A 24,565-nucleotide genomic window follows, 5' to 3' on the forward strand; every position below is an offset into this window, starting at 1 on the left:
CATTAGATAGTTATAGATTCCTTACCGCCCTACCCATCCTCCCCGTTCTGCAAACTGATGTCTAGGGTTAAGGACATCCTTTCAGGGCCCTAGTTTTGTGCACCAGTGGTCAGTGTCTGGCATGGCTCTGTGTTTCTAGCGCAGAAATGAATGTACAGAACTGACGTCAGCGCGTGAGGGCTGTGTCCAAGTTCTTACCGCAACGTCATCCCGACAACCACGACACCAACAATGGAAGCGGAGCTGACCGACACACCTTCCGATGCGCAGAGGTACTGCTGACGAAAAAACTTTCCGGATCCAGTCTGATGTCTGGGGGTAATTCTAAGATGAGGAATCTATAAGTAACCTATGTTTCTTACAGATAGATCATTACCGAAGGTAAGTAACTTGTGCATTAAGTATCCAGACATATAGGCCGCAGGAACCATTTTTCTGTGTTACAAAGCAAGTGTCAGGTTGGGCATGAACAGGGAGAGCTGTGGAGGGCTGTTCAGGCACTCATGAGAGGTGTCAAGTTTATGGCGAGTAAGGTTAAAGGGATTTGTATGTCTAAGTGTTACACTATTGTGTGCTGGAGTGAATCAGAGTCTAGGGGTGCAGCTTGTGGAATGAGGGATTTGGGCAGGTAGTTTTTTGTAGGAGTGGAAATGAGGATAGGCCGCAGGTAGTAAGGTAATTCTGACACAAGCACCCAGTCGGCTTTGGAAAAAGATGGGTTTATGAGGGGATGCAGGCAGCGGAACAAAGGGCAAGTTTGAGTCCTGTGGGTGCTGAAGACGTGTGAGAGGATGAACACATCTTGGAGGAGTTTAATTATAGAAAGAGTTAGAGGAAAGAAGAGGGAATGCCAAGGTGAGAGAGCAAGTTGAAGGCTCGGGAAAGAAACAAGACGCTCCGAACCTTGGCTAGAGGAGGCAGCCAAGATGAAGAAAAAGGTGTGTGATTGTGCAATATGATTGTGCAATGTGTTTGTTTTTATATGTAGCTGTTGGGGTAGGTAAGCTGTGTGGAAACAGGGTAATTACTGTTTTCTATTTTGGTGAAAGAGACCGCATTTCAGAACGGAGGTAAGTGAGGTTGAAAGGAAGGGTCTGATTGAGTCCAGAAGCGTGGGCAGGAGCAGGGTTGGACTGGACTGAGACAGTAAATAGGCCCGGGTGCAACATAAAGTGGCTCCTATTAGCCAATCTGATAGCTAAAACAATGGCCGCTATCGCAAATTAGGGCAGCTTTGAACTTGAAAAGATGTTCTGTTTTGCAGGTTATGAGAGAATGCATCCATTCTGGATGCTGCAGGCAATGTTTGTGGTATTATCAGGGAAATTAACAGTAACAAGCATTGGCAAAGCCGATAGGTTTCACCAATGCAATAGCTATTGGCTTTGGCAATGTGTTTTAGCCATATTTACACCAGTGTGGCTGCTGTTCAGCATGGCTAAAAGTTAGGGGCATGGAGTGGGTTGCAGTAGATTTGAGTGGGGTAGATTGGTTTGATTTGTATGGGGTAGATTGACGTAGAGTAGAGTGGAGGTAGAATGGAGTGAATTGGATTGGGGTAGATTGGAGTGAGCAGTTAGGTAGATTAGATTGGAGTGGGGTAGATTGAATTGGGGTAGATGGGTGGAGTGGGGTAGATTGGGGGGAGTAGATTGGAGTTTATTAGAGTGGGGTAGATTAGAGTGGGGTAGATAGGTGAAGGGTTGATTGGGGTAAAGTGGAATGGGATATATTGAGGTAGATTGGAGTAGAGTGGGGAAGAGTGGGGTGGATTGGAGTAGTTTGTAGTGGAGTGAGATAGACTGGATTGTTCTGTGCAAATGTCATCACCTAGTGTATTGATGTGTTTTGATCATATTCAAATCTTTGTTTTCACCAAACTCCTGATTCACAAAAATATTTGCTTCATTTGTACTAATTGTGATATATTCTGAAACATCAGCACCGTTTTTTTTAAACCTTTATTTAAAGTTTCACATGAATACGAATGACAAAAAATGTAAAAATAATGCAGGTACATATTAAAATGAACATAATAAAAACAATAAAAGCATAATCAAACAATAACAGTGCAATGTAATATCGAATAATGACAATAACAGTAAGGCAGCAAAGCATATCCATGAAATATGAACATAAAAGACAAATAACAGAGTGAAAACTGAAAAGAGAGTACCACGATATCTCAACATTTATTTAGATCAAGGACATCATACCGAGCGAGCACTACTCCAACGACACAATTACGTATATTGAGTAGTGCCAACAGAAGGCAAACAGCTAAGTAGTGATGCAAACTCCGGCACCGTACTGCCCCAATGCAGAGATTGAAGGGGTTCAACCCACCCCGGTCGGGGTGATGCCGGATTGTGTCAAGGGCTCCTGGGTCACTCGTTGCCGGGAGATGTAGTCTCGATAGGGATCCCATATATCAGTAGGCCTGGAAGAGGGGGGGAGTAAAGTGCTGAACTTCTCGCAGTTTGTATTGCAAAATGCTAAACGGTTTAACCATGATCGGAGAGTGGGGACCCGCCTACTACCCCAGAGCAATGCTATTTCCCTCTTGGCCAACATGAAGCCAAGCGCTGCCAATTTACGAATGTTCCTAGGGAAATTTACGACATATCCCAGCAGTGCAATCTCAGGAGTAGGCAGGAGTGGCATAGAGAGTATATCCCCCAATGTAGTGTGAACGTCTAACCAGTATTGATGTATCTTGGGGCAAGTCCATGTCAAGTGTGCAAAATCTGCAAAAGGGGTAAGACATTTCCGACAGTGGTGGGGCCGGGAGTCGTCTATTCTATGTGCACAAGCCGGGGTGAAATACATCCGCCGGAGAAATTTAAACTGTAGCAACTTATGCCGACTATTCAGGGAGACATCCGTCGTGGCCTTACAACAATATGTCCATTGCTCATCTGAAATAGGACCGCCCAAGTCTCTCTCCCATTCGGCCCTGAGTTTGGAGTCATCACTAGGTTTAAGTGTTACGCATTGCTTATATAACTTGGAGATCAGGTGCGTGTTGGATGGGCTCTGTATCTGTAACGTAAGAGGGGGGACCTCCTCGGGGGCTAGAGGAAAGGAGGGGAAACATGCCCTCAATGCTGAGCGAAGCCGGGCGAGGATAAATGTGTCCATAAAGGAGCTGTCAGAGAATCGGGCTTTCTCCGACATAGAGAATACATGACCATCGGGGAACAGATCCCCGAGGGTGACGATAGTAAATTTCTGCAAGGTGTGCTTCACCAACGTCTCCTCTGTAATGGGAAGAAGGGAGGGATTTCGAAGGGGCAATGCCAGAGAGTAAAGCACATCTAGCCCTAAAAGTTTACGCAGTTTAATCCAGGCCCAGCATGTGGTGGATACGGTTTGTATGTCACGCGGGTCCCGAGGGAAGCCAGTGGGAAGAAGTGTGAGAAGCTGTCTAGGGAGAACCAAATCCGCCTCTGGACGTAAGTATGGAATACGTGCGTACGGGTGGAACCAAGAATAGTCATAGGCACATTGGGCAAGTAAATAATACAAGTAGAAGTCTGGTACACCCAGCCTGCCCTTGTCTGGCGGCATGGTCCAGACTCTCCAGCTGACACGTGGCGTGCGGTCACCCCAGACCAATCGGAGCAGAAGTGTGCGAAGTTGCTTGAAGAAGGCTTTGGTTAGGGGAACCGGTATGTTATTAAAATAATATAAAAACCGTGGAAGCACCACCATTTTAATAATCGCTACTCTCCCGGCCATGGAGAGGGGTAGACTAATCCAGCGGTTAATCTGTGATTCCAGCACAGAGACTGCAGAGCCATAGTTGAGGCGTATCATCGATGCAGTGTCTAGATGGATATGAATTCCTAAGTATTTAACGGAATCATCGCACCATTCCAGCGGAAAGTCAAAGGACCAGGGTGTAGTGCTGGTAGTAAGTGGAAAGATGACAGATTTGTACCAGTTAATATTTAGTCCTGAGAATGCACCGAAACGTATAATTTCCTGTATTAATGGGGACAGATTACAGCGGGGGTGCCTGACATGTAGTATCGTGTTGTCTGCGTACATGGACATCAATAAAGGGCCAGTTCGAAACTGTAATCCGCGCTGGAGGTGGTTCTCTTGGAACTGCCGGGCCAAGGGATCTAGAGCTAAAATAAACAATAGTGGGGAAAGGGGGCAGCCCTGTCTTGTGCCCTGCGATAGAGGGAAGGGATCTGACAATACTCCATTAAGTCGCAGCCGAGCGGAGGGCCTGGTATACAAAAGGGCAACAGTTGCAATAAAGCACTCCGGCATGCCCATACGGTGCATGACAGAAAGGAAGAAGGGCCATTCCAGAGAATCGAATGCTTTCTCCGCATCCAATAAAATTGCCACGGCTGGAGTAACGGGGTCAATACGGTGTAAGACCGTGAATAAGGTGCGGAGGTTAAGGGATGTAGACCTATGTGGAACAAAACCCGATTGCACGGGAGAGATGATAAATTCCATCAGAAGGGACAGTCTGATTGCTATCACTTTAGCTAGGATTTTGTAGTCCGTGTTCAGCAGTGACAGCGGTCTATATGAACCACAGAGCATGGGGTCCTTCCCTGGTTTAGGCAATAGAATGATCACTACTGTGGTTCTGAAAATCCTGGACTCGTATAATAATTCTGGGCTCGAGAATAAAACTTCATCGTAACATGACGAATTTAGTGTCAAAAGACCGAGAATGGCGAGTACACTATGTACGAGCATTTTCAGCATATTCGAGTGACGATTTCACCTCGAAATCGTCATTTTCGTTCTGAACCCTTGGCTTCCATTTTATGTATGGCAGCCATTTTGTGAGTTGCCCTTTACATAGGCCTTAATCCAGCTAGATTCAATTCCAAAAGGACACGTACACCTTAATCGACTTTCCTATGACCTGTGCAAGTTGGAACCATTGCCCCAGGCCGAACCTGTTAGGTCAGTTCCTCTCCCAGTGGCCGAACAAGATAACATCAAGGCTCCACAAGCCATAAAACCTTCTTATCGCGCACACACACCCTGCCGAATCTTGCTCACATCTTTTCTCTCACTTGCTGTATGATGGGGAGGTGCCCGTTTTTATTAGGGGTCCACTGATATCTGATGGAACTACCGGACCTTGCCGGGTAATTTATTTTGGGCTGGACGAAGTGAAATATGGACATGTCATCATGACTCTGCTTTTTCCTTTGTAACAAAGAAATGTAAATGGTATACTGTAAATTCAGGAATGCTTGCCTGAAGCTGAATATTTTGTATAAAAAGAGAAGCCTGGTAGTGTGAATTTGAGCAGTCTCCTGAGAATATACTCCCCCCTGTGTTGTACTTCTAGGACACTTGTTACCTTGGTTGCAGCCAATAAAATCGATCCTTAACTTCACCTAGAAGACTCTGAGTTTCTGTGGTCTGAATCAGGAAAGGACTCGAGGTCTCTGGGTGTACCCTGACACCGCTGGGTTGCCGGTTCTATACCGGTTCTTAAAAACCCGGTACCTCACTGCTTCACGAAACATTGGGGGGAGGATGCCCACTTCCAAGGCCTCCGCATAGACCTCAACCAGATGAGGCACCAGAAGTTCTTTATATGTTTTATAAAAGTCGTCCGAGAAGCCGTCCAGTCCAGGGGCCGAAGAACCACGCAAGGCATCAATGGCTTCTATGATGCTGTCTGCAGTAATAGGGGCTAGGAGGAGCTCTTGCATGTAACGCTCCAGATACACAAGGGCCACCTCCGATAGATACTCTTCTTGGTCGGCCCGATTCCCGGAGAGGCGTGAGGTGTAAAGGGTATTATGGTACATGAGGAAGAGCTCACAGACCGCCGGGGTAGACTGTACGGTGAGCCGTCTAGACCAGACATGGAAATGATGCAAGTAGGGGCTCTAGGAGGACGCAGAGTGTTCGCTAATAGGCGACCAGGGCGTTCGCCTTCTCCATAACGCCTTGCCACGCAGTGCTTATTGAGAAATGAAAGTTCCCTATCCGCCGCATCCCAGAACTTAATATAAAGCGCTAAATGAGTGGCGGACAGGGCGTCAGAGGGGGTAGTAAGTAGTTTGCGGTCAGCGGCGGCAATTTCTTCTTCGATCTTGTCTAAGGTGGAGCGTAGGTCTCGGAGGATCCCTGCGTGTTTTGAAATGCACACCCCTCTGAAACATCAGCTCAGTCATTTTTTTGTGTGCAAGAAAAAAAAATCCTATACTTTCTCTTACATGGATATATAGCAGTATTGTCACATAAATTCTCTCACTTTGAAGTCAGTGAAAGGAAGTGAAATGCCAAGCTCCCTTGGAAGAGAAATCTTGACGTTTGACCTCTGTCTTTGCATGCACAGAAAATATGACAAGATAAGAACAAGATTTAGAGGCCTATTTACAGAAGGCAAGTTTGTGGAAGAATACAGTAAACAAGGGTTGGGCAACGGGAGGCATGAACTCAAGCTGGACATCCTAAAGCAAATAAAGCCAGCAAATAGAAAGCCATAAAATGTGAGTTACAAACTACAAAGCCTATAGTAAGCAACGGCGGAATGCATTCCTAGGTTAGCTTTATGAATGTCCCCAAGATGTCTTTAGCAAACCAGACGGTTATGCTATCTGGTAAGCTTCAACCTAAAAACCGACTCACTAGGCCATAAAACAGGTCCCCAATACAGCACAAATAAGCTGGCCCCCACACTGACTTGTCAGACCAGCCCTTCTGTCACTGCCAGGTTGTCCTGTAGGCCAATCCAACCCTGGGCAGTAGAGAGAGAAACTGTGCAGAGAATTGCAGCTAGGTGTGAAAATGTTTAAGGGAAAAGGCTATATGTTCGATGAAATAAAGAGGAAAGCTAACACGAGGAGAAGATGGCCGGAGCCCTGAAACTTTTCAGACACTAACCCCTAGTCACAGATCTGGGTTAAATCCATCATCGTTCTTTAGCTCACTTTGCCACTACAGTTCAGATCTAGCTATATGCAAACCAGTCTTGACTCTGTGCCTCATGGGAACAGTCCAGTCCAAACTGCCAAGCCAGGTTATCCCTGGAACAAGCATTCTGGGACCGATTTTGGGGTAACACCCCTCCTCAGCCAGGCTAGCTTGAATCTAGTGGCAAAGTGGGCAAGGGACACATGTGTTTGCTTTGTTCGCCCTAAGTTGGCAGGGTATACCCAGACGTGGGTCTCTTGCTCACTTTGCCACTGAATTCAGGCTACCGTGGCCGATGAGGGGTGTTACTCCAAAACCAGTCCCAGGATGCTTGTTTCCGGTTCAGGTAAGACCTGGCTTGGCAGTTCGGGCTGGACAGTTTTCATAAAGAACAGGGTCAAGACTGATTTGCATATAGCTGGGTCTGAACTGGAGTGGCGAAGTGAGCTAAAGAACGTTGATGGATTCAACCCAGATCTGTGACTGGGGGCGAGTGTCTGAAAAGTTTCAGCGCTCTGTCCATCATCTCCTTGCGTTTGCTTTGTTCGCCCTAAGTTGGCAGGGTATGCCCAGACGTGGGTCCCTGTAGTGTAGTTCCTATCTTCCCAATAGGCTCTGCGCATTGGAATAATACCTACAGCAGTAAAGGCCTAGGCCAGACGTTAACTAGGTCTACTACTGTCGATACTAGACTTAAAGTTTTGGGTTTGCCAGCTTAGCTCAGAGTTCACTAGAAACTTTCTCGAATGTTCAAGGAGGAATTAACTTCCCTGATTAGACAAGAAGGGATTTAGTTTCTGACAACCATAGAACATGACAACTTTGCTCTCCCCTAATCAAGAGTCAATCTCGAGAGTCGTGTGAACAAAAGGCAAATTATTTTACTCAGTCAGTACGTGCATTCTTAGTCTCATCAGAATGTAGAGAAAAGGAAGAGACGGGCGTGTTCAATAAAAAGGTGTTATTTATTGATCAGTCTCTTTTCTCATACAAGAGAAATGGATCGATATTATTGCAATACTTATAGTTAAGTAAAGTGCATACATTAAAAGCAATAGTATAAAATAATACTGTAAAAACATTGATATGGTTTCTAAGCCATAAGATGTTTTAAAATGAATAAAATATATTACATACACATATACATTTGACTAAACGTACTCAACTGGTGTTTCTAGATACGCCTACCCCGTGTACCTGACCTAGGTCTAATACGTGGGCGGGAATAGATAGTTACAGTTTAAGTTAAGTTTGTTTTTTCCAAGTGAATAACTAAAGAATTCTCTGTGAGGGGTTATTCAGTTCTGTACCTGGAAGTTAGGATGAATGAGGAATGGTATCTCTCTCTCTGGTCTCGATATTCCAGGCTGCCTGCGAGGGCTGCCCAGAAACGCCGGTGCTGGATTCTCGGCAGGAGAAAGCAGCGCGTCTCTCAGCGCGTCAGAAAGGCGGGGCTGCTGCCAGCGGGGTCTGCTCTGCTCTTCGCTTCGGCAAGTATGGCTGCTCCGTCTCGTCACCACGCGTGTGTTTGCATATGGCAAGATCGGTAATATTTATACCTTTAAGGTGCCGAGATTGACGTAAGGATGGACATAGATACGTCAATAAGGATGTCATACGACTTGCTCGTTAGCACATTCTTTTACTAAAGTTCTCGGTGAAATCAAAACAATGGCCGCAGGGTTTTGCCCAGGTTGTCATAGGTTTGATTTGTTATGAGAACTCCGTATGCCTTATCAGGGGCTGGAGGAATATCGCTTGTCTAATTAGATCGCAAGTGTTATGACCTAATCAGATAACACGTTCCTGTGCCGTAGTGTGACTGCGTCAGATAACGGTATCTGCATCATGGGGGTTTTCTGCCTCATGGGCTGACTGCTAGTTAACTTGTTGGTTTCTTTAACTAGAATAGGGTCAGGAATAGGGGGATCGATTCAGAACCTATAGGAATACATGACACCCACTCCACGCTAACTATGGACATATTTACTAATCTAGGCATAGTATAACATAGTACAACATACTATAGAGTAGTGTGTATACCTTACCACCCCAAAATACATAAATGCATTTTGAAATTTTCAAATATACTGAAAAATTGCAGACATATATATATGGTATGCACTCAAGCTGTAGAAAAATGCCAAAGTAATCGCATTTGTATACAATATTGCTTATTTGGTATATGAGAATTACACATGAAATGGTTTCTTAAATACAGAAAAAAGTTTCGAGACCATTCCATCACAGAATAAAATATCTATGAACATGCCAGCGGGCAGCTAATGTCTATAAGTTATCTAAAATTTAGAAACCTTAGTTCTCTAAGAATAGTTCTTACTTTAAGCAGAAGATAGTGTCCCGAAAAATATGCAAAAATATTTGGGGCTGCGGGAAAAACTGCTGTCCGTGAACTGGAGCGAAAATGTTCATGTGACTTTATTTTTAAAGTTGAAGGCCGAATTCAGGGAACGCCGTGTGCGAGCTTGCTCAAAAGTCTCTATTTCTGTTCGGGTGAAAACATCATATCATTTAGGCTTTCGAAGAAACTGTCAACAGCTTCCTGGGAAAGTTCCACTAACTCGGAAATAGGTGTAATCATGCATTCTTGCGCATGATTGTCTCCATTGACATTCTGATTTGCATTACTGACAGAAGGTCGTACCTGTTCGATGCTGCTTTCATCTTGAACTTCACTACCCATCAATCGTAGTGGTGAAGCTTCCACGAATGCCGTCATCAGGATTGGTAGCCTTTGAGGGCAGCACAAAGCATGAACCTTGATCGGGCTCAACAATGTTTCTGCATCCATCGGCGCATCCGATTGTAGCGTCAGACAGGTGTCTAACACGCATTCTTCTCCGCATAGCAGACACCTCAATACAGGTAAAACACATCTTTGCCACATTGGTCGAAATGATAGAAACCAAGTCATGTTCAGGTCTCTAAGCCGGGAGAGTCCCAGGATTTTTGATATCCGGTCCCGGTATCCAATGGCTAGGATTGTTTCTTCCCTTGTCGCAAGAGTTTTGTCTGTGACATGGGTTGCCATAACGAAAAATAAGGACTAAGAATAGGATTCCTGCAATTAGTCCCAGGATCAGGGGAAGTCCGCCAAAAATCGAATGGACGAAATCTGGAAAAATACCCAGTATGGCTTTGAATGGTGTTAATGCCATCGAAAATACTGTCTTAAATACCTTTGAGACCCCATTGGTATCAGAAATATTTAAGATTTCATTCAGGATTTCCGCGAAATGTACGGGGGAATTAGTTGATAATAATGTATGTATCTCTGCAGTCGTCCTTGCGACTTGTAGATCATACGTTTCTTTTGATGACGAGAGCCTGGTAGGCGTCTGAAGAAGGACTGTTTTCATTCTGCTTAAAGTATCTATTCGAATAGAAGTAATTTTCAAATCGGGCCATGCCCTTGCCTCCCTGTCTGGGAAGGAGCTGGGGAACAATGAGCGTCCACAGCACTTGACCTTCGCAGTAGTAGTTACTAGATAAGGAGTCCCGGGCATAAGACTACAACATCTACGGTCTACAATAAGAATGTAACTCCCATTATAGAGTCTTTGAAAGAATGGTTCTATTTCTGTTGCAGGTGCGCCTTGCTGGTGACATGAAAGGTTGTATGAATTCCCTTCACAGGCTCCATGCAAACTAATTCCGTTACACAGAAGTGTGCCACTCAGTGACATCGCACAATTGTTGCAACTAAGAAACACTTTCTGTCCTTTATTACTGACACATGCATGTGAATAGGGCAGGTTCCATGTTGTTTTAATGTACCCCTTTCCTAATTTCTCGTACATGCCAGCCTCTATATATTTTTGGCAGTATTGAAACCTGAAGGTTGAGATTGGAATATTAATTATCCCATGTATTATCCATTCACTGACAGGTCGTTCTGACATTGTCATTGGTAATCTTTCTAGTTTTTCAATGCTCAAGATTGTATAATCAGCACCCTTTTGCGCCATACTGATTTGTCTATCAGTAAGGTTAAAGATTTGGAATAGTGACGTTGTGTTGATTAAACGCCAAGGCACATAGCCTGAACGCAGATTTTGTAACGTCCAGCCAAGCTGTACAATAGAACGCAATTGTGACTGACCGTGTTGTAATAACAGTAAGTCTTGCGATAATATATCGATTGCTGACGACACAATGCTGTCCAAAGAAAAAATTCTGGAGGACAGAGTCATTAACCCATTGTCCACTACAGAAAGTGATTTTTCCAAATTAATACGGTCAATTTCCCGTATTCTCTCTGCTGTTTCAATTTGAGTAACCTTCCAGGCCTCATTGTATGCTGCATATACAGAGGCTGCTATGAAACGCTTTTGACGCTGTTTGCGTGGTCCCAAAGTGAAATCACGCAAGTCAGCACCATCAGTAAGTAAAGTTAGGTGTTGCTTAATTTCTGCCAGTGTGGAAGTTTGTAGCCATTGAAGGCATAATTTGCCCACACTGTAGGTGGTTATTATCCCTGGGTGATGTCTTTGAGGATATCTAGGGTCTGGCCTGGTCATTTTGAACCCCTGTGTTTTGTTCAGGAATCTGTCTTGACAGTTATTAGTATCTGTGGGCCAGATCAACCACTGTTTCCAATCAGGATGTGTTCTGTTTTGGTTTAATATATGGTTTACGTCTATCTCTTCATCTGTATCAGAGTTATTGCTAAACATTGTTGGCTTTGGAATAGACGGTTTATTTAAATCTTTGATTTTGGCTAAGCCAAGACAGGTGGTCTGTTGAACAGTGTCATTTAAAAATATCAGTTGTTCTGGGATCATGCAGGCTCTAAACAAAGCTTCTATACCCTGTACTTTCCATTCTTTTGTACCCCAAACACTTTTCAATTCAACATTTTTGTCCCAATAATCAAATCCAAAAGTATTCATTTGTTCAAAAAATGAGTCTGAATATAACAATTTTGTGTTGGTTATCATGGTTTTGGTTCCTGTCTTGTTCGACAATTTAAAATAAAATGCTTCAGCATTACTTGTGTTAAAACCTGAAAAATATGAATATTTGTCGTAAACGGTTCTTGAGCTCCCTTTTGGAGGTGTTGCACAATGTTCCCATTGATTATAATTTAAAACATTTCTAGGTTGTGCAGATCTATGTAAAAAGTGGTTACCATAGTGGTTATAGCAATACATACTGTCATAATTTGTAGAACCCTGCAAATAATCATGTTTGGTAAATTTAGCAGACATTACTAAGTCAGACATCATATTATTAATGCTTTCGAAGTCCCAATCATCAGCAAATGAGTTTGGTTTTGCAAAGTCACTCAATGAGATCTTAATTTGGTGTGGATATTTCAGGATCTCGACCGGACCATAAATTTCATAGTCAGTGTTGTCCCAGGCTACCCCACCAGGTATCGGATTGGCTGTGAAGTTGGCTGAAGAAAGTTCTCTTTTCTCGACGTGTGAAGATGTGTGTGGTTTGAGGATCAAGTTGATTTTCTGACTTGCTGTGTCCATTTTAGCATATTTTCCCTCAATGAAGCGTCCCAAAGTAAGTACCATGATGAGCCAAAGTATGAGAATAAATGCACCAAAACCCACCCAAAATTCAATCCATGGGGAAATCAGATATGTTTCTTTCAGTTGTCTCAAAAGTTCCTTAGCTTTGTCTTTAAAGGTTTTTGATGATGGCTGTGTCTTTGATTCGCTGAAGCCCTCAGAGGAATCATCGAAGTTTATGAAGTAGCCGGATGCAGTTCTGTCAATTGTTCCAATTGGTTCAGGATTTCTGTTTCTTGCATTTTCACTTGGTACTTCATTATAGAGTGGTGTGTCTCTGCTAAATGTTTTTATTTGGGTTTTCAGAGGTCTTAGTTCTATTGCATTGTTGCATAGTCCTTGTTGTTCTTCTGTAGGCGTTTCGAATGTGATGAGCCTCTTTGTTAGGACCTCTGTACTGGTAGCAAACCTTGGTGTTCTGCTACTTATTGGGAGTCCACTTGGCCTACTGTTTGTTATCGGCCACTTGTTGTGGTTTTACCAGGTCGATTGATACAACTCGGTTCTCCTTTTTTCCAGCAAGTGGCGGTAGTACAACTGATCTTGTCCCGTTGACAGACAAGACAGGAACTGCTTTTCTGTAAGAAGGCCCAAATTCCTTCTTTACCGCGATCTTTTCCCTGACTAGATCCCCGACTTTTGGAATCCAGACAGGTCTTGCTGGGACAGGTGGTGGTTCTTCAGTGGTTGTTGGCTGTTGTTTCAACTTTATGTTGCTCAGGTCTTTTCTTGTTTTGTTTAAGTCCTGCAAAATAGCCAAACGGTCTTTGATATCAAAGGTTTTTTCTTTCACCACTGAAGTCTGACTATCAATGTCAGAGATCATCATCCTAGTTCCAAATAATAATTCGTACGCACTGAATCCCTTCAGAGAATTTCTTGGCAAGTTATTGAGACTACGTTGGACACTTATTAGATGTTTGACCCACCCAGCTCCCGAACCTAATATCCTTTCCGTTATAGATTGCTTTATGCCTTGGTTTTTTCTTTACACCGTCCCGTACCCTCAGGAAGGAAGTGAGAAGATTCCCGCTGGACTATGCTCATTTGGCCATGTTTCCCCCCAGGCTGGAGGGCTTGAGTGAAAATAATAGTCAAACGTAGCATGCGCTTAGCGTATATGCCATTTAGACCTGCAAATCTTTGTATAACAGTCCGGACGTCAGCCGAGTGCTGGTGATCTACATTATAAGTGGAACTAGCCTGTATATGTTAATCGCAACCCTTCCTTTTTACTCCTGATTTTTCCTGGAGTAGAACGACGAGGTATTAAACTGTTTCTCTACCCACTGCGATCTCTGTTGCAGTTTGGGCAGTTTTTTACAAACATGGTGTGACGCAGGCTCATGCCTGGCCACCAGTACCGTGATTGTAATTCTTCCAGAGAATCTTTTAGTTTAAGGTGTCTGAGACCCTCGCCCATGTGTGCGTCTGCGATTAACAAGTTTCTCCTGTCCATGTTTGGAATCACCCTATCCCCCACTCCAGGGATTCGAGCAAAAGGGACGGAGTTTGCATCGATTATGTATGTATAATTGAGTGGATAGTTGATCGGTAACGCTGAGCAGTCGCCTTTTGATGACGTTTTCACTGCCAGCACTGTTTCACCGTCAATGTATTTTAATGTACGCTTTTTTCGATCTACGGGAGCCGATTTAGTGGCTGCCGCTGTGGCTGTCTCAGCCAATGAATTCCCTGCAACGTGAACGCCATCACGCTGATGACTCAGTGAGTGTGTCACGTGAGTCTTTGGTAGTTCTTTTTGTAAAAGAGCTATTTGTTCCCAGAGCAGTTTCTGCTTTATTGGTGCATCTGTGTCATCTTTGTAACCGTTTTGAATCCATGTCTGCAAATCGCTGTTATATGATTTGACGCAGTAATATGAATCTGACACTATAAGTGTCGGGAATTCGCGATCCGCATTATCTAGCGCCATTTTCAAAGCTAATATTTCAGTTTGTTTTTCTGAATTAGTTTCTACTGAGTGTGATTTTGTTAATAGAGGTTTTAGTTTACCTCCGCGCCACACTTCTTTTGTAATCTCACATGTGGGGTTGTATGCTTGTTCTCCCCAAACGGACGGTTGAGCATGTCCGTCTGTATAGATTACACAGGCGTAATGTCGTAAAGGCAGAATGTCGATTGGCAGAGGATATGTTTCTTCATATTCTAGATTTTTTAATTCTTCTAGTTCTGGATCAAAGTAGTAGTACACTTTGTCCGTTGTGATTGAATTCACCCATTGTATCCATTCCGGATTCAATGCTGTTGTTGGTAAATTACACGGTGTTGTTAGTGCCTCAAAGGCTGATTTTGCTGTTCTGACTGTGATATGTCTACCGTCCGCTTGATCTTTTTCTCTAGCTATTGCGGTTTGAACTGCATGAACAATTTTTCTTTGTTGCTGAATTTCTGTTCAGCTTCTGTGTACAAGTGTGATTTGAATGCAATTGGTACCTTTTCTCCCTCATTAGAGGTCAGGTATGTGAATCCGCATCTCCCTGGGATGACTCGAATCACAAGATTGCGTGTGTTATCACGTGTTTCTAATTTTGTTTTAATTAGCATGTCTGTTTGTAAGGATCTCAAAATTTCTGTGTGTATTTGAGTCCAATTGGATCTTTTAAAATCTGGTTTAATTAGATCATAAAGGGGTTTGACCCTTTCTGCGTAATTTGCAATGTATGTTCTTCCGAAATTTAGGAAGCCTAGAATCGACTGTAGGTTTTTTAGTGTTCTAGGTGCTTGGAGTACGGCACATTTCTCTAGGAAATTGTCAGCCAGGCTTTTGCCTTCGCTTGATAATTCATATCCTAAGAACAGGACTGTCAGATGGGCAATTCTGGATTTTTTAAAGTTGAATTTGTAACCCTCTGCAGCGAACCCAAGTATTATGGTGTTCACTCTTTTCAAGTGAGTCTCCAAGTCATCATCTGTTAAGTAAATGTCATCGACATAAGATAATGCTTCATCATCATATAGTTGAAGTAATTCTGTTACTCTCGCTGAGAATACCCCCGGGCTGTTCTTGTACCCCTGGGCTAACCGACAGAATTGTTTTTGAGTGCCATTTACTGAGAATGCAGTTAAATATCTGCTCTCTGGTGCTATGTTTTGACAAAAAAATCCATTAGAGATGTCTAAGGTTGTTTTGTATTTTTTGCGCACTATGTTATTCATTAGTGCAGCACTGTGTGAGTTTTGCACTGCAAAAGTTTTGCAACATGTGTTAAGGTGTCGGTAATCCAAAACTAGACGATATGAATTGTCTGGTTTGGAGACCGGAAACAAAGGGTTGTTCATTTGTGAGGTGCAAGTTTCAATCACCCCCTGGTATTCTAGCTGATCTAGTATTTCATTTACCTGTTTTTTAGCTTCTTGCTTAATTGGGTACTGCCTTTGTGCAGTTGGTTGTGATTTTAACTGGATTTTGTGAGGAGGAGAATCCTCATCCCATCCCACGTGATTTTTATATAAAGCAGGTGCTAGAGCCACTGCCCATTTTCTAGCAAGTGTGTATTTTTTATGAATTGGAATTTGATTTGAGAAGGCAGGCATAATTACTTCTTCGCCATGAGGGCACTCCCTGACAAACTCTGGTGGCCAGTCTTTTTCAGCTAGAAGGATGTCATAACCCTTGGAGAGGTTATCCCAAAATAGTCCCCTTATTTTCCTAGTCTTATCTCCCTCTATACGTAATGTTATCTCGTATATCTTGTGAGGTTTGCTAACCCTGGTGTCTGCAGTTTCCACTTGAAGATATTCATTTGTGTCCACTGTCTCCAGATGATTCATAAGGACTTTGCGAGCTATGCTCACTTCTGCTGCGCTGTCTAGCATTGTCTGAGCCCACTCTCCGTTTTTCAGTTGTGTCCTCAGTATTCTCGGCATTGTTAACTACCTTGATACTGGCTACCTTCTTTTTTGGAAATTGTAATTTCTTTTTTAGTTGAGCAGGTTCCTTGTCTTTGGACTTGGCGTGCTCTTCTCTTTGTTCTGATCGTCCTCTTCTTTCCGATTTCTGCGAGGAAGTCTGAAAAGATTGAGAGGGACGTGTATCAATGTCTTGATATCTATCAGGCTTTTTTATATTATCCCTATTTCTAAGGTTATATCTTTTCCCAGAGGGGTCACTTTGAGGTGACCTGTGTCTTTGGTTCGGAGATTTTTCTCTTCGCCTAGGAGACCTTCCTCGGGACTGGAATTTCTTTTCTTTGGGATTGGATTGTTTGTTTCCATCCCAGTTCTTTTTTGGTGAATTATTATTAAAAAATATTTTTTCTGGACTTTCAGTCAGTTGTGGTTTTACTGGTATTCCACCTAAACTGTCTCTACCTAGTTCCTCATAGGATTTTTCTATGATTCTGGCAATTTCAGCTGGTTGGTCTGCTATATCTGTCTCTTTTAACCTCTGGCGGATCGCCACGTTTGCTGCTTCACCTTTTATGTTGGCTAATAATATAGCCGAGACCTGCTTGAAGTCTTTCAGTAATTTCATACCAAGAGTTAAAGCGGGTTCAGGACCATATTCATCTTGAATTTGTTTTAGCACATCTGGTATTACCGAAATGGATGGAACACCGTGCGTTTTAGTGTAGATGGACGCAAAGACTGTACCCCAAGTGTCACAGTCCTCTATGTGTGGTGCGATTCCCATTGGGAGTCAGATAGTCAGAATCCTGTGCTTTTCTAGCGGGGTGGTGTCAGGAAACACCGCCTCAATTTGGGTAATTTTCTGTGCCAACCAGAATGGTATTTGTTCCCGTTTAGCCGGTACTTTACCTAGGCAGGATTGGATGTTCTGTGGTGTAATTTTATTTGTGTTCCCCTGATGAGGGGTCAGCTGTGGAAGTTTAATCGCTGGCTGAATTGTTGAAGTCCGCATCACATACTGAACTAATTGTCTATGAATTTTTATTAATTGTTTTAGCTGTGTTAACAGCTCTGCTGCAGACATCCCATTGATGTCTGGATGTGGTGTGTATCCGGCTTGGACCGGCCACGTTGCTCCTGGTCTACCTAAAGGACCGAGCCTGGTGATGTGATTATTATGTTTTAGGGCGCCATCAAATAAGAGCAAATGCTCTTGAAATTTGAGTGGTACTTCCACCTCCTCGAAAGGAGTGTACTCATTAGGAGGTTCCTCTATTTTGTAATAGTGGAAGTACTTTTTTACAGCATTTGCTGCTGGAAAATGTATCCATGAATAGTATACCTCTGTCTGCCGATATTCGTGTGCCTCAATTACGAATATGACTGTGCCACCTCTAGGTGTCAGTCCATTTTCTATAAGTTTAAGGGTTATAGATCTCCTTTTGATGACTGGGATGAGTATTATATCCCCGTCTGCATCTAGTGCTGCAGCATCAGCCGCTGCGAGTTCAGCTGTTAATCTAACTGCCTCTCTTTCTTCTTCATTTTCTGACATTTTACTGTCCTGAAGGTTATTTTGTTTGTTTGCAGATCAGGTTTCTTATGGAAACAAAGATTAGATGCACAATATTTTGGAACTGTTTATCCTTCAACGTTGACTATACCAAGAACCATACATAGGAGTTCCCTCCTGCGAGGTCTGGCGGATATAACCTTTCACCCACTCCAGACGTCTTTGGAGTATTTGGGAAAAGGGGTCTGAGTGAGAAAGCACGACTGAGTTACTCTAAATGTCTTACGTTAGTTTTATCGCCCTTTCCAAACGCGTTGGGCGCCATGTAGTGTAGTTCCTATCTTCCCAATAGGCTCTGCGCATTGGAATAATACCTACAGCAGTAAAGGCCTAGGCCAGACGTTAACTAGGTCTACTACTGTCGATACTAGACTTAAAGTTTTGGGTTTGCCAGCTTAGCTCAGAGTTCACTAGAAACTTTCTCGAATGTTCAAGGAGGAATTAACTTCCCTGATTAGACAAGAAGGGATTTAGTTTCTGACAACCATAGAACATGACAACTTTGCTCTCCCCTAATCAAGAGTCAATCTCGAGAGTCGTGTGAACAAAAGGCAAATTATTTTACTCAGTCAGTACGTACATTCTTAGTCTCATCAGAATGTAGAGAAAAGGAAGAGACGGGCGTGTTCAATAAAAAGGTGTTATTTATTGATCAGTCTCTTTTCTCATACAAGAGAAATGGATCGATATTATTGCAATACTTATAGTTAAGTAAAGTGCATACATTAAAAGCAATAGTATAAAATAATACTGTAAAAACATTGATATGGTTTCTAAGCCATAAGATGTTTTAAAATGAATAAAATATATTACATACACATATACATTTGACTAAACGTACTCAACTGGTGTTTCTAGATACGCCTACCCCGTGTACCTGACCTAGGTCTAATACGTGGGCGGGAATAGATAGTTACAGTTTAAGTTAAGTTTGTTTTTGCCAAGTGAATAACTAAAGAATTCTCTGTGAGGGGTTATTCAGTTCTGTACCTGGAAGTTAGGATGAATGAGGAATGGTATCTCTCTCTCTGGTCTCGATATTCCAGGCTGCCTGCGAGGGCTGCCCAGAAACGCCAGTGCTGGATTCTCGGCAGGAGAAAGCAGCGCGTCTCTCAGCGCGTCAGAAAGGCGGGGCTGCTGCCAGCGGGGTCTGCTCTGCTCTTCGCTTCGGCAAGTATGGCTGCTCCGTCTCGTCACCACGCGTGTGTTTGCATATGGCAAGATCGGTAATATTTATACCTTTAAGGTGCCGAGATTGACGTAAGGATGGACATAGATACGTCAATAAGGATGTCATACGACTTGCTCGTTAGCACATTCTTTTACTAAAGTTCTCGGTGAAATCAAAACAATGGCCGCAGGGTTTTGCCCAGGTTGTCATAGGTTTGATTTGTTATGAGAACTCCGTATGCCTTATCAGGGGCTGGAGGAATATTGCTTGTCTAATTAGATCGCAAGTGTTATGACCTAATCAGATAACACGTTCCTGTGCCGTAGTGTGACTGCGTCAGATAACGGTATCTGCATCATGGGGGTTTTCTGCCTCATGGGCTGACTGCTAGTTAACTTGTTGGTTTGTTTAACTAGAATAGGGTCAGGAATAGGGGGATCGATTCAGAACCTATAGGAATACATGACATCCCTTGCTCACTTTGCTACTGGGTTCAAGGTATCCTGACTGATGGGGGATGTTACCCCACAACCGGTCCCACGATGCTTGTTTCCGGTTCAGGGAAGACATGGCTTGGCAGATCGGGCTGGACTGTTCCCATGAGGCACCGGGTCACTACTGATTTGCTTATAGCTGTGTCTGAACTGGGGCGGCGATGCAAGTTAAAGAACGATGATGGATTCAACCCAGATCTGTGACTGGAAGAGAGTGTCTGAAAAGTTTCAGCGCTCCATCCATTATCTCCTTGTGTTTGATTTGTTCACCATAAGTTGACAGGGTATTCCCAGACGCGAGTCCCTTGCTCACTTTGCCACTGGATTCAAGCTAGCCTGGCTGATGAGTGGTGTTACCCCGAAACCTGTCCCAGGATACTTGTTTTCAGTTCAGGGAAGACCTGGCTTGGCAGTTCGGGCAGGCCTGTTCCCATGAGGCACAGGGTCCAGACTGATTTGCATATAGCTGGGTCTGAACTGAGGTGGCGAAGTGAGCTAAAGAATGATGATGAATTCAACCAAGATCTGTGACTGGGGCTGTTTCTGAAAAGTTTTAGAGCTCCATTCATCATCGCCTTGTGTTTGCTTTGTTTGCCATAAGTTGGCGGGTTATGCCCAGACATGGGTCCCTTGTCACCTTGCCACTGGATTCAAGCTAGCCTAGCTGATAAAGGGTGTTACACCGAAGTCGGTCAGAGGATGCTTGTTTCTGGTTCAGGGAAGACCTGGCTTGGCAGTTCGGGCAGGACTGTTCCTGTGAGGCACAGGGTCAAGACTGAATTGCAATTCACTGGGTCTGAACTGAGGTGGCTAAGTGAGCTAAAGAATGATGATGGATTCAACCCAGATCTGTGACTGTGGGTGAGTGTCTGAAAAGTTTCAGGGCTCTGTTCATCATCTCTTTGTGTTTGGGAAACAATGAGGACTCGGTGACAACAGGATGTGTAATAAAACAAATTAGATAACTGACTATATTTATTAACCACCAATGTGTCTGGGCACATTCCGGTTGGCCACAGAGACTTTCTATAATATACAATGTTTAACTCACCAACCCGTCTGTCATTGTGGCAGTAAAATACATACCTGCAATAACGTATTTTTCTGCACATATGCTTCTGTACTAATTGAAAATTGTGTTTCGTGAACCTAATGTTTTTGTTTAAATTAGATGGCTCCTAGTCAACACTAGAAAAACTGTCACTCACATCCTAGCCTCCAGCGAGTTGGACTATCAGAACACCTTCTACCCAGGATCACCAGCCAGACTCATCCCCAGCCACCTACACAGAACTTGCATCAGACCACATCTCAGGGAACTACACTGACCCCTGATGCACAAACACGCTCAATTCAAACTCTTCACACACATTCAGTGCACTACACAACTTAGTCACCACCTACCTTATCAGTCGCATCTCTTTCCACCAACCACCAGGATTCCTCAGCTCTGCATGACTACTCACACACATCCGACATGTACATAGAACCAGATCAGGAGGGGCGTTTCCTTATATCACTCCTAAAGTGTAACCCAACCCCCTACTCATGCCAGAGCCTCTCCCTTTCTCCTTGAATTTCTCAAGAAGCTGAAGACCTAGCTTTCCAATTATCCAGCATATCATAGGAAGGGCTATGCACACACACCTCCTAAGCACCAGAATACCCTCATAGGTGATAGTGCACTTTGCAAATACACATAACATAATATGTTTTCATATATTTGCCAAAACGTCATTTTTCTCATAAGACGAGCAGTGTGTGGTCCCTTCCAGCAGTTTCAAGTTCAAACTATACAAAGCACACAGTTGCATTCACCAGCCTGCAGCCAATTGTGAGCTTCGTGGTAACATAGCCCCTTGCCACTGTAGACCCAAGGTACCTGATTTAGGATTACAACTCCCTATATTGTAAGTGGTGCGATTATTATGCACAAGAAACTACCTCGGTAGCAGAGGAGATGAGTGTTGATCAGATTGGAGCAAATGTGCACAGCAGAGGGGAATGTTGTTTCTGACCACAGGTCAAAGGGTTTCAATTTGCTTTCACCCGTTTAAATCTACAGATGAGGAATCTGTTCTGCCAAGGTAAAGTCTCAGACTTGTCTACTTGTCTTCTCTTTCAGAAATCCATGCACGCCCAGTTCCAGAGTCTCAAGTCTGTGATAAGTGGCGTCTGTGCAGCCAAGAGCAGAACCATTCGGAACAACCGTCGGGAGACTGGGCAAGGTCGGTGCAGTATCTCCTTTGTTTTAATGGTTGTTGGCAGGTTCAGTTTAATGCATAGGCACCATAGGACAATTCTTAAGGCCACTGAAGCGCTTCTCCTAAAAAACGGAGGCCGGTGATTCCACCTCCAACCCTTTAATCTCTGGCGACAGTTAGAAGTGGTGCATGTGTTTAATGTCCAGGTTAAATACCGCTAAACGGTATTAGTTCACGTCATAGTTGGGCACCCCTCCAATAGTTAGCACGAACTCAAATACAGTTACCTCATTTACTGTATGTAGCTGTCAATAAGAGGAGATGAGTTGGCCTAACGGCTAGCGCCGTCGACCTCGAATCGGGGTAACTGGGTTTGAGTCTCGGCAATGACGCTGAACACCCTGTGATTCTGGGCAAATCACTTAATCTCCCGGTGCCTAACAACAATTAATGTCTCCTCGTGTAATGCAACTGGTGCTATGTAAAGCGCTCTGATACCCGATTTGGGTCAAGTTTGCGCTATTTGCAACTCTATAAAATAAAAAATATATAGAAGACGACTCTGTTACCTGCCACAGTCTGGATTTCGGTCAATTTCCCCAATGTGGTTGTGGAGGCATTTTTGAAGTGTCTGTGTGTGCAAAATAAACATCAGCAGAAAGCAAACGGCAAACACATTTTACTTTAAAAGTGAAGAGAATATTTCAGAAATGTATAACGCGCCCTTTAGAACAATTGCGTTTGTAATTATTACCCGTGCTATTTTCTTAACAATGCAGTCATGTTTTACCCATATATATTACATGTTTTAAGGTATGATCTTTTCTTCAGGGTTAACTTTAAATTGGATCCTAGCACATTATCCCTATTTAACTGCCACACTGCATTTTGGAATTTTATAATAATAAAGTGTTGATTCTAGAAGTCCTTTAGCATGAACACAAAGACCCCCAACAACCATCGCAGAATAGTTTTGAGAACATAGATGAAATGTCCACAGTAAAAGAGTATATCTGTATCTGATAGAGACATCTAGCCGGAGATTCCTTAACTTACAATATCCCCAGGCGTCAGACTGGATCCGGATTTTTTTGCAGCAGCAGCACCTCTGCGCGCTGGGGAACGGCGCCACAGGACCCCGCCCTGACGTCGTCCACGTGCGTGACATCAGCGAGGTAATATAAGTCCCTCCCGGCACGCTGGCGTCAGTTTCCTTCTTTTCCGCGTGCAGCGCGGATTCGGAGTAAGCGGTTCCTCTGGCCTGTTTTCAGGCCCCTTTTGGCGCTTTGCGTCTGGAACAGTGTGTGATGCCTTTGGGCTTTAAAACGTGTACCTCCTGTTCGCGGCACAAGTCCGCAACAGACCCACATCTTATCTGTATGTGGTGTTTGGTCGAACACCACCACTCGACGGATTGTGACGCCTGCCAACACCTCAAGCCGAAGTCCCGGCGGGAGCGCCGGATGGAGCTCCTTTCGGCTCGCCTATCCCGGTTGGAGTCGTCTCGTCTTCCGGCCTCCTCTTCGCCGGCAGGCCCCTCTGGTTTCCAGTTGCGGCGTTGGTTGCCCTCTGGGGCCCGGAGACTTCGTTCGCCCTTTATAGTTAAGTTGCGGCGCATGTCGCCGAGACCCTCGACCTCACTTTCGGCTGTTGTCAGGGGCACTAGTTCCCGGAGCCCTCCGTACGTGCGCCCCCGGGAGTCGCTCCTCCCCTCCCCTTCCCGTGCACGGGGGCGACTCGGACCCAAATGGAGGTCTATGCCGTGGCTCTGCAGGCCTCCCTTGGGTCCTCTCCTGTGCCTGGGGCGTCCTCGGGGCCTCTGCTATTTACGTGGCCCCCGACGGACTCGCCGGTGGGTTCGCCCCCGGTGCCAAATAAGCCCTTGCCTTCCAGGGACGAAGGAGATACAGTGTTGTCAGGGTGCGGCCTGGCTGGGTCACCCTCTATGACCCATACAACCCCTTGGGGGGCTCCCTGTGGCGTCGCAGGTGGTTGCTGGTGCTCAAAGCCTTACTTCGATCACACCTCGGCCTTCCTGGTAGGCAGCCGCCTGTCTGGAGCCGGGGTCGGCGCCCACCTCCCCGGTTCCAACTCCGCTTCTTATTTCAGAGTCGGAGCCTGTTGTAGTTGAGGCTGAGTCGGCACCGGTGCGGCGCCGAAGGCTTGCCTCCCCGGCTCCGGCGCCGGCGCCATCGCCTTCTCCGGAAGCGGAGCTTATTGTGGTGAATGTGGAATCGGCGCCGGACGGGGCAGACTCCGCACCAAATGGAGCCGAGTCGCCACCGGACGAGGCACGGTCGGCGCCGACTGAAGTGTCGACGCCGGCATGTTGACTCTTCTCCGGAAGCTTCTGGAGAGAGTTTGGCGTCGCCTTCACGTCCGGCAACGCCGGATATATCCTTGCCTGTGCCCCCTTAGAATTTGTGGACCCGGCAGGATCCCCACCTCCTCAGGAGCTCCTGGACCCGGCAGGCTCCCGGCCTCCTCAGGAGCCCCATCAGGACCCCCATTCATCAATGGGGCTCCCTTCCTTTGGGCATTGGTCGCACCCTCTGTGTCTTGGACGACTTAGTTTACAGCCCTCACCTACAGATGAGTTGCTGCCCCTCCTCAGAGGGCTTCCGAGGCCCATGTGGTATTTCTCAGAGTAGTCTCCTTGACCACTCGTGTTCTAAACATGCAGCCCCCATCGGTCCCATTGCCTGTGGACCCCCTGCTAGATGTCCTCCACCACTGCAAGGGGAATGTGGAGCCGCTTCTGCCCTTTGAAGCTTCTGTTTATGACGCCC

At 44.7% G+C, this 24,565-nt stretch overlaps 1 protein-coding gene across 2 annotated transcripts in view; it reads left to right on the plus strand.

Annotated features, from left to right (window-relative positions):
* Positions 1 to 24,565, plus strand: part of FAM120B (family with sequence similarity 120 member B) — a 970,087-nt gene that overhangs the window by 835,062 nt on the left and 110,460 nt on the right. For both annotated transcript variants that reach the window (XM_078649083.1, XM_078649082.1), the window contains one exon: positions 21,698 to 21,800. In XM_078649083.1, coding sequence (XP_078505209.1) covers positions 21,698 to 21,800 — 103 coding nt within the window. The remainder of the gene's footprint in view (positions 1 to 21,697; positions 21,801 to 24,565) is intronic.

The sequence above is a fragment of the Lissotriton helveticus genome, chromosome 6 (genome assembly GCF_964261635.1).
Source record: "Lissotriton helveticus chromosome 6, aLisHel1.1, whole genome shotgun sequence".
NCBI classification, from domain to species: Eukaryota; Metazoa; Chordata; class Amphibia; order Caudata; family Salamandridae; genus Lissotriton; species Lissotriton helveticus.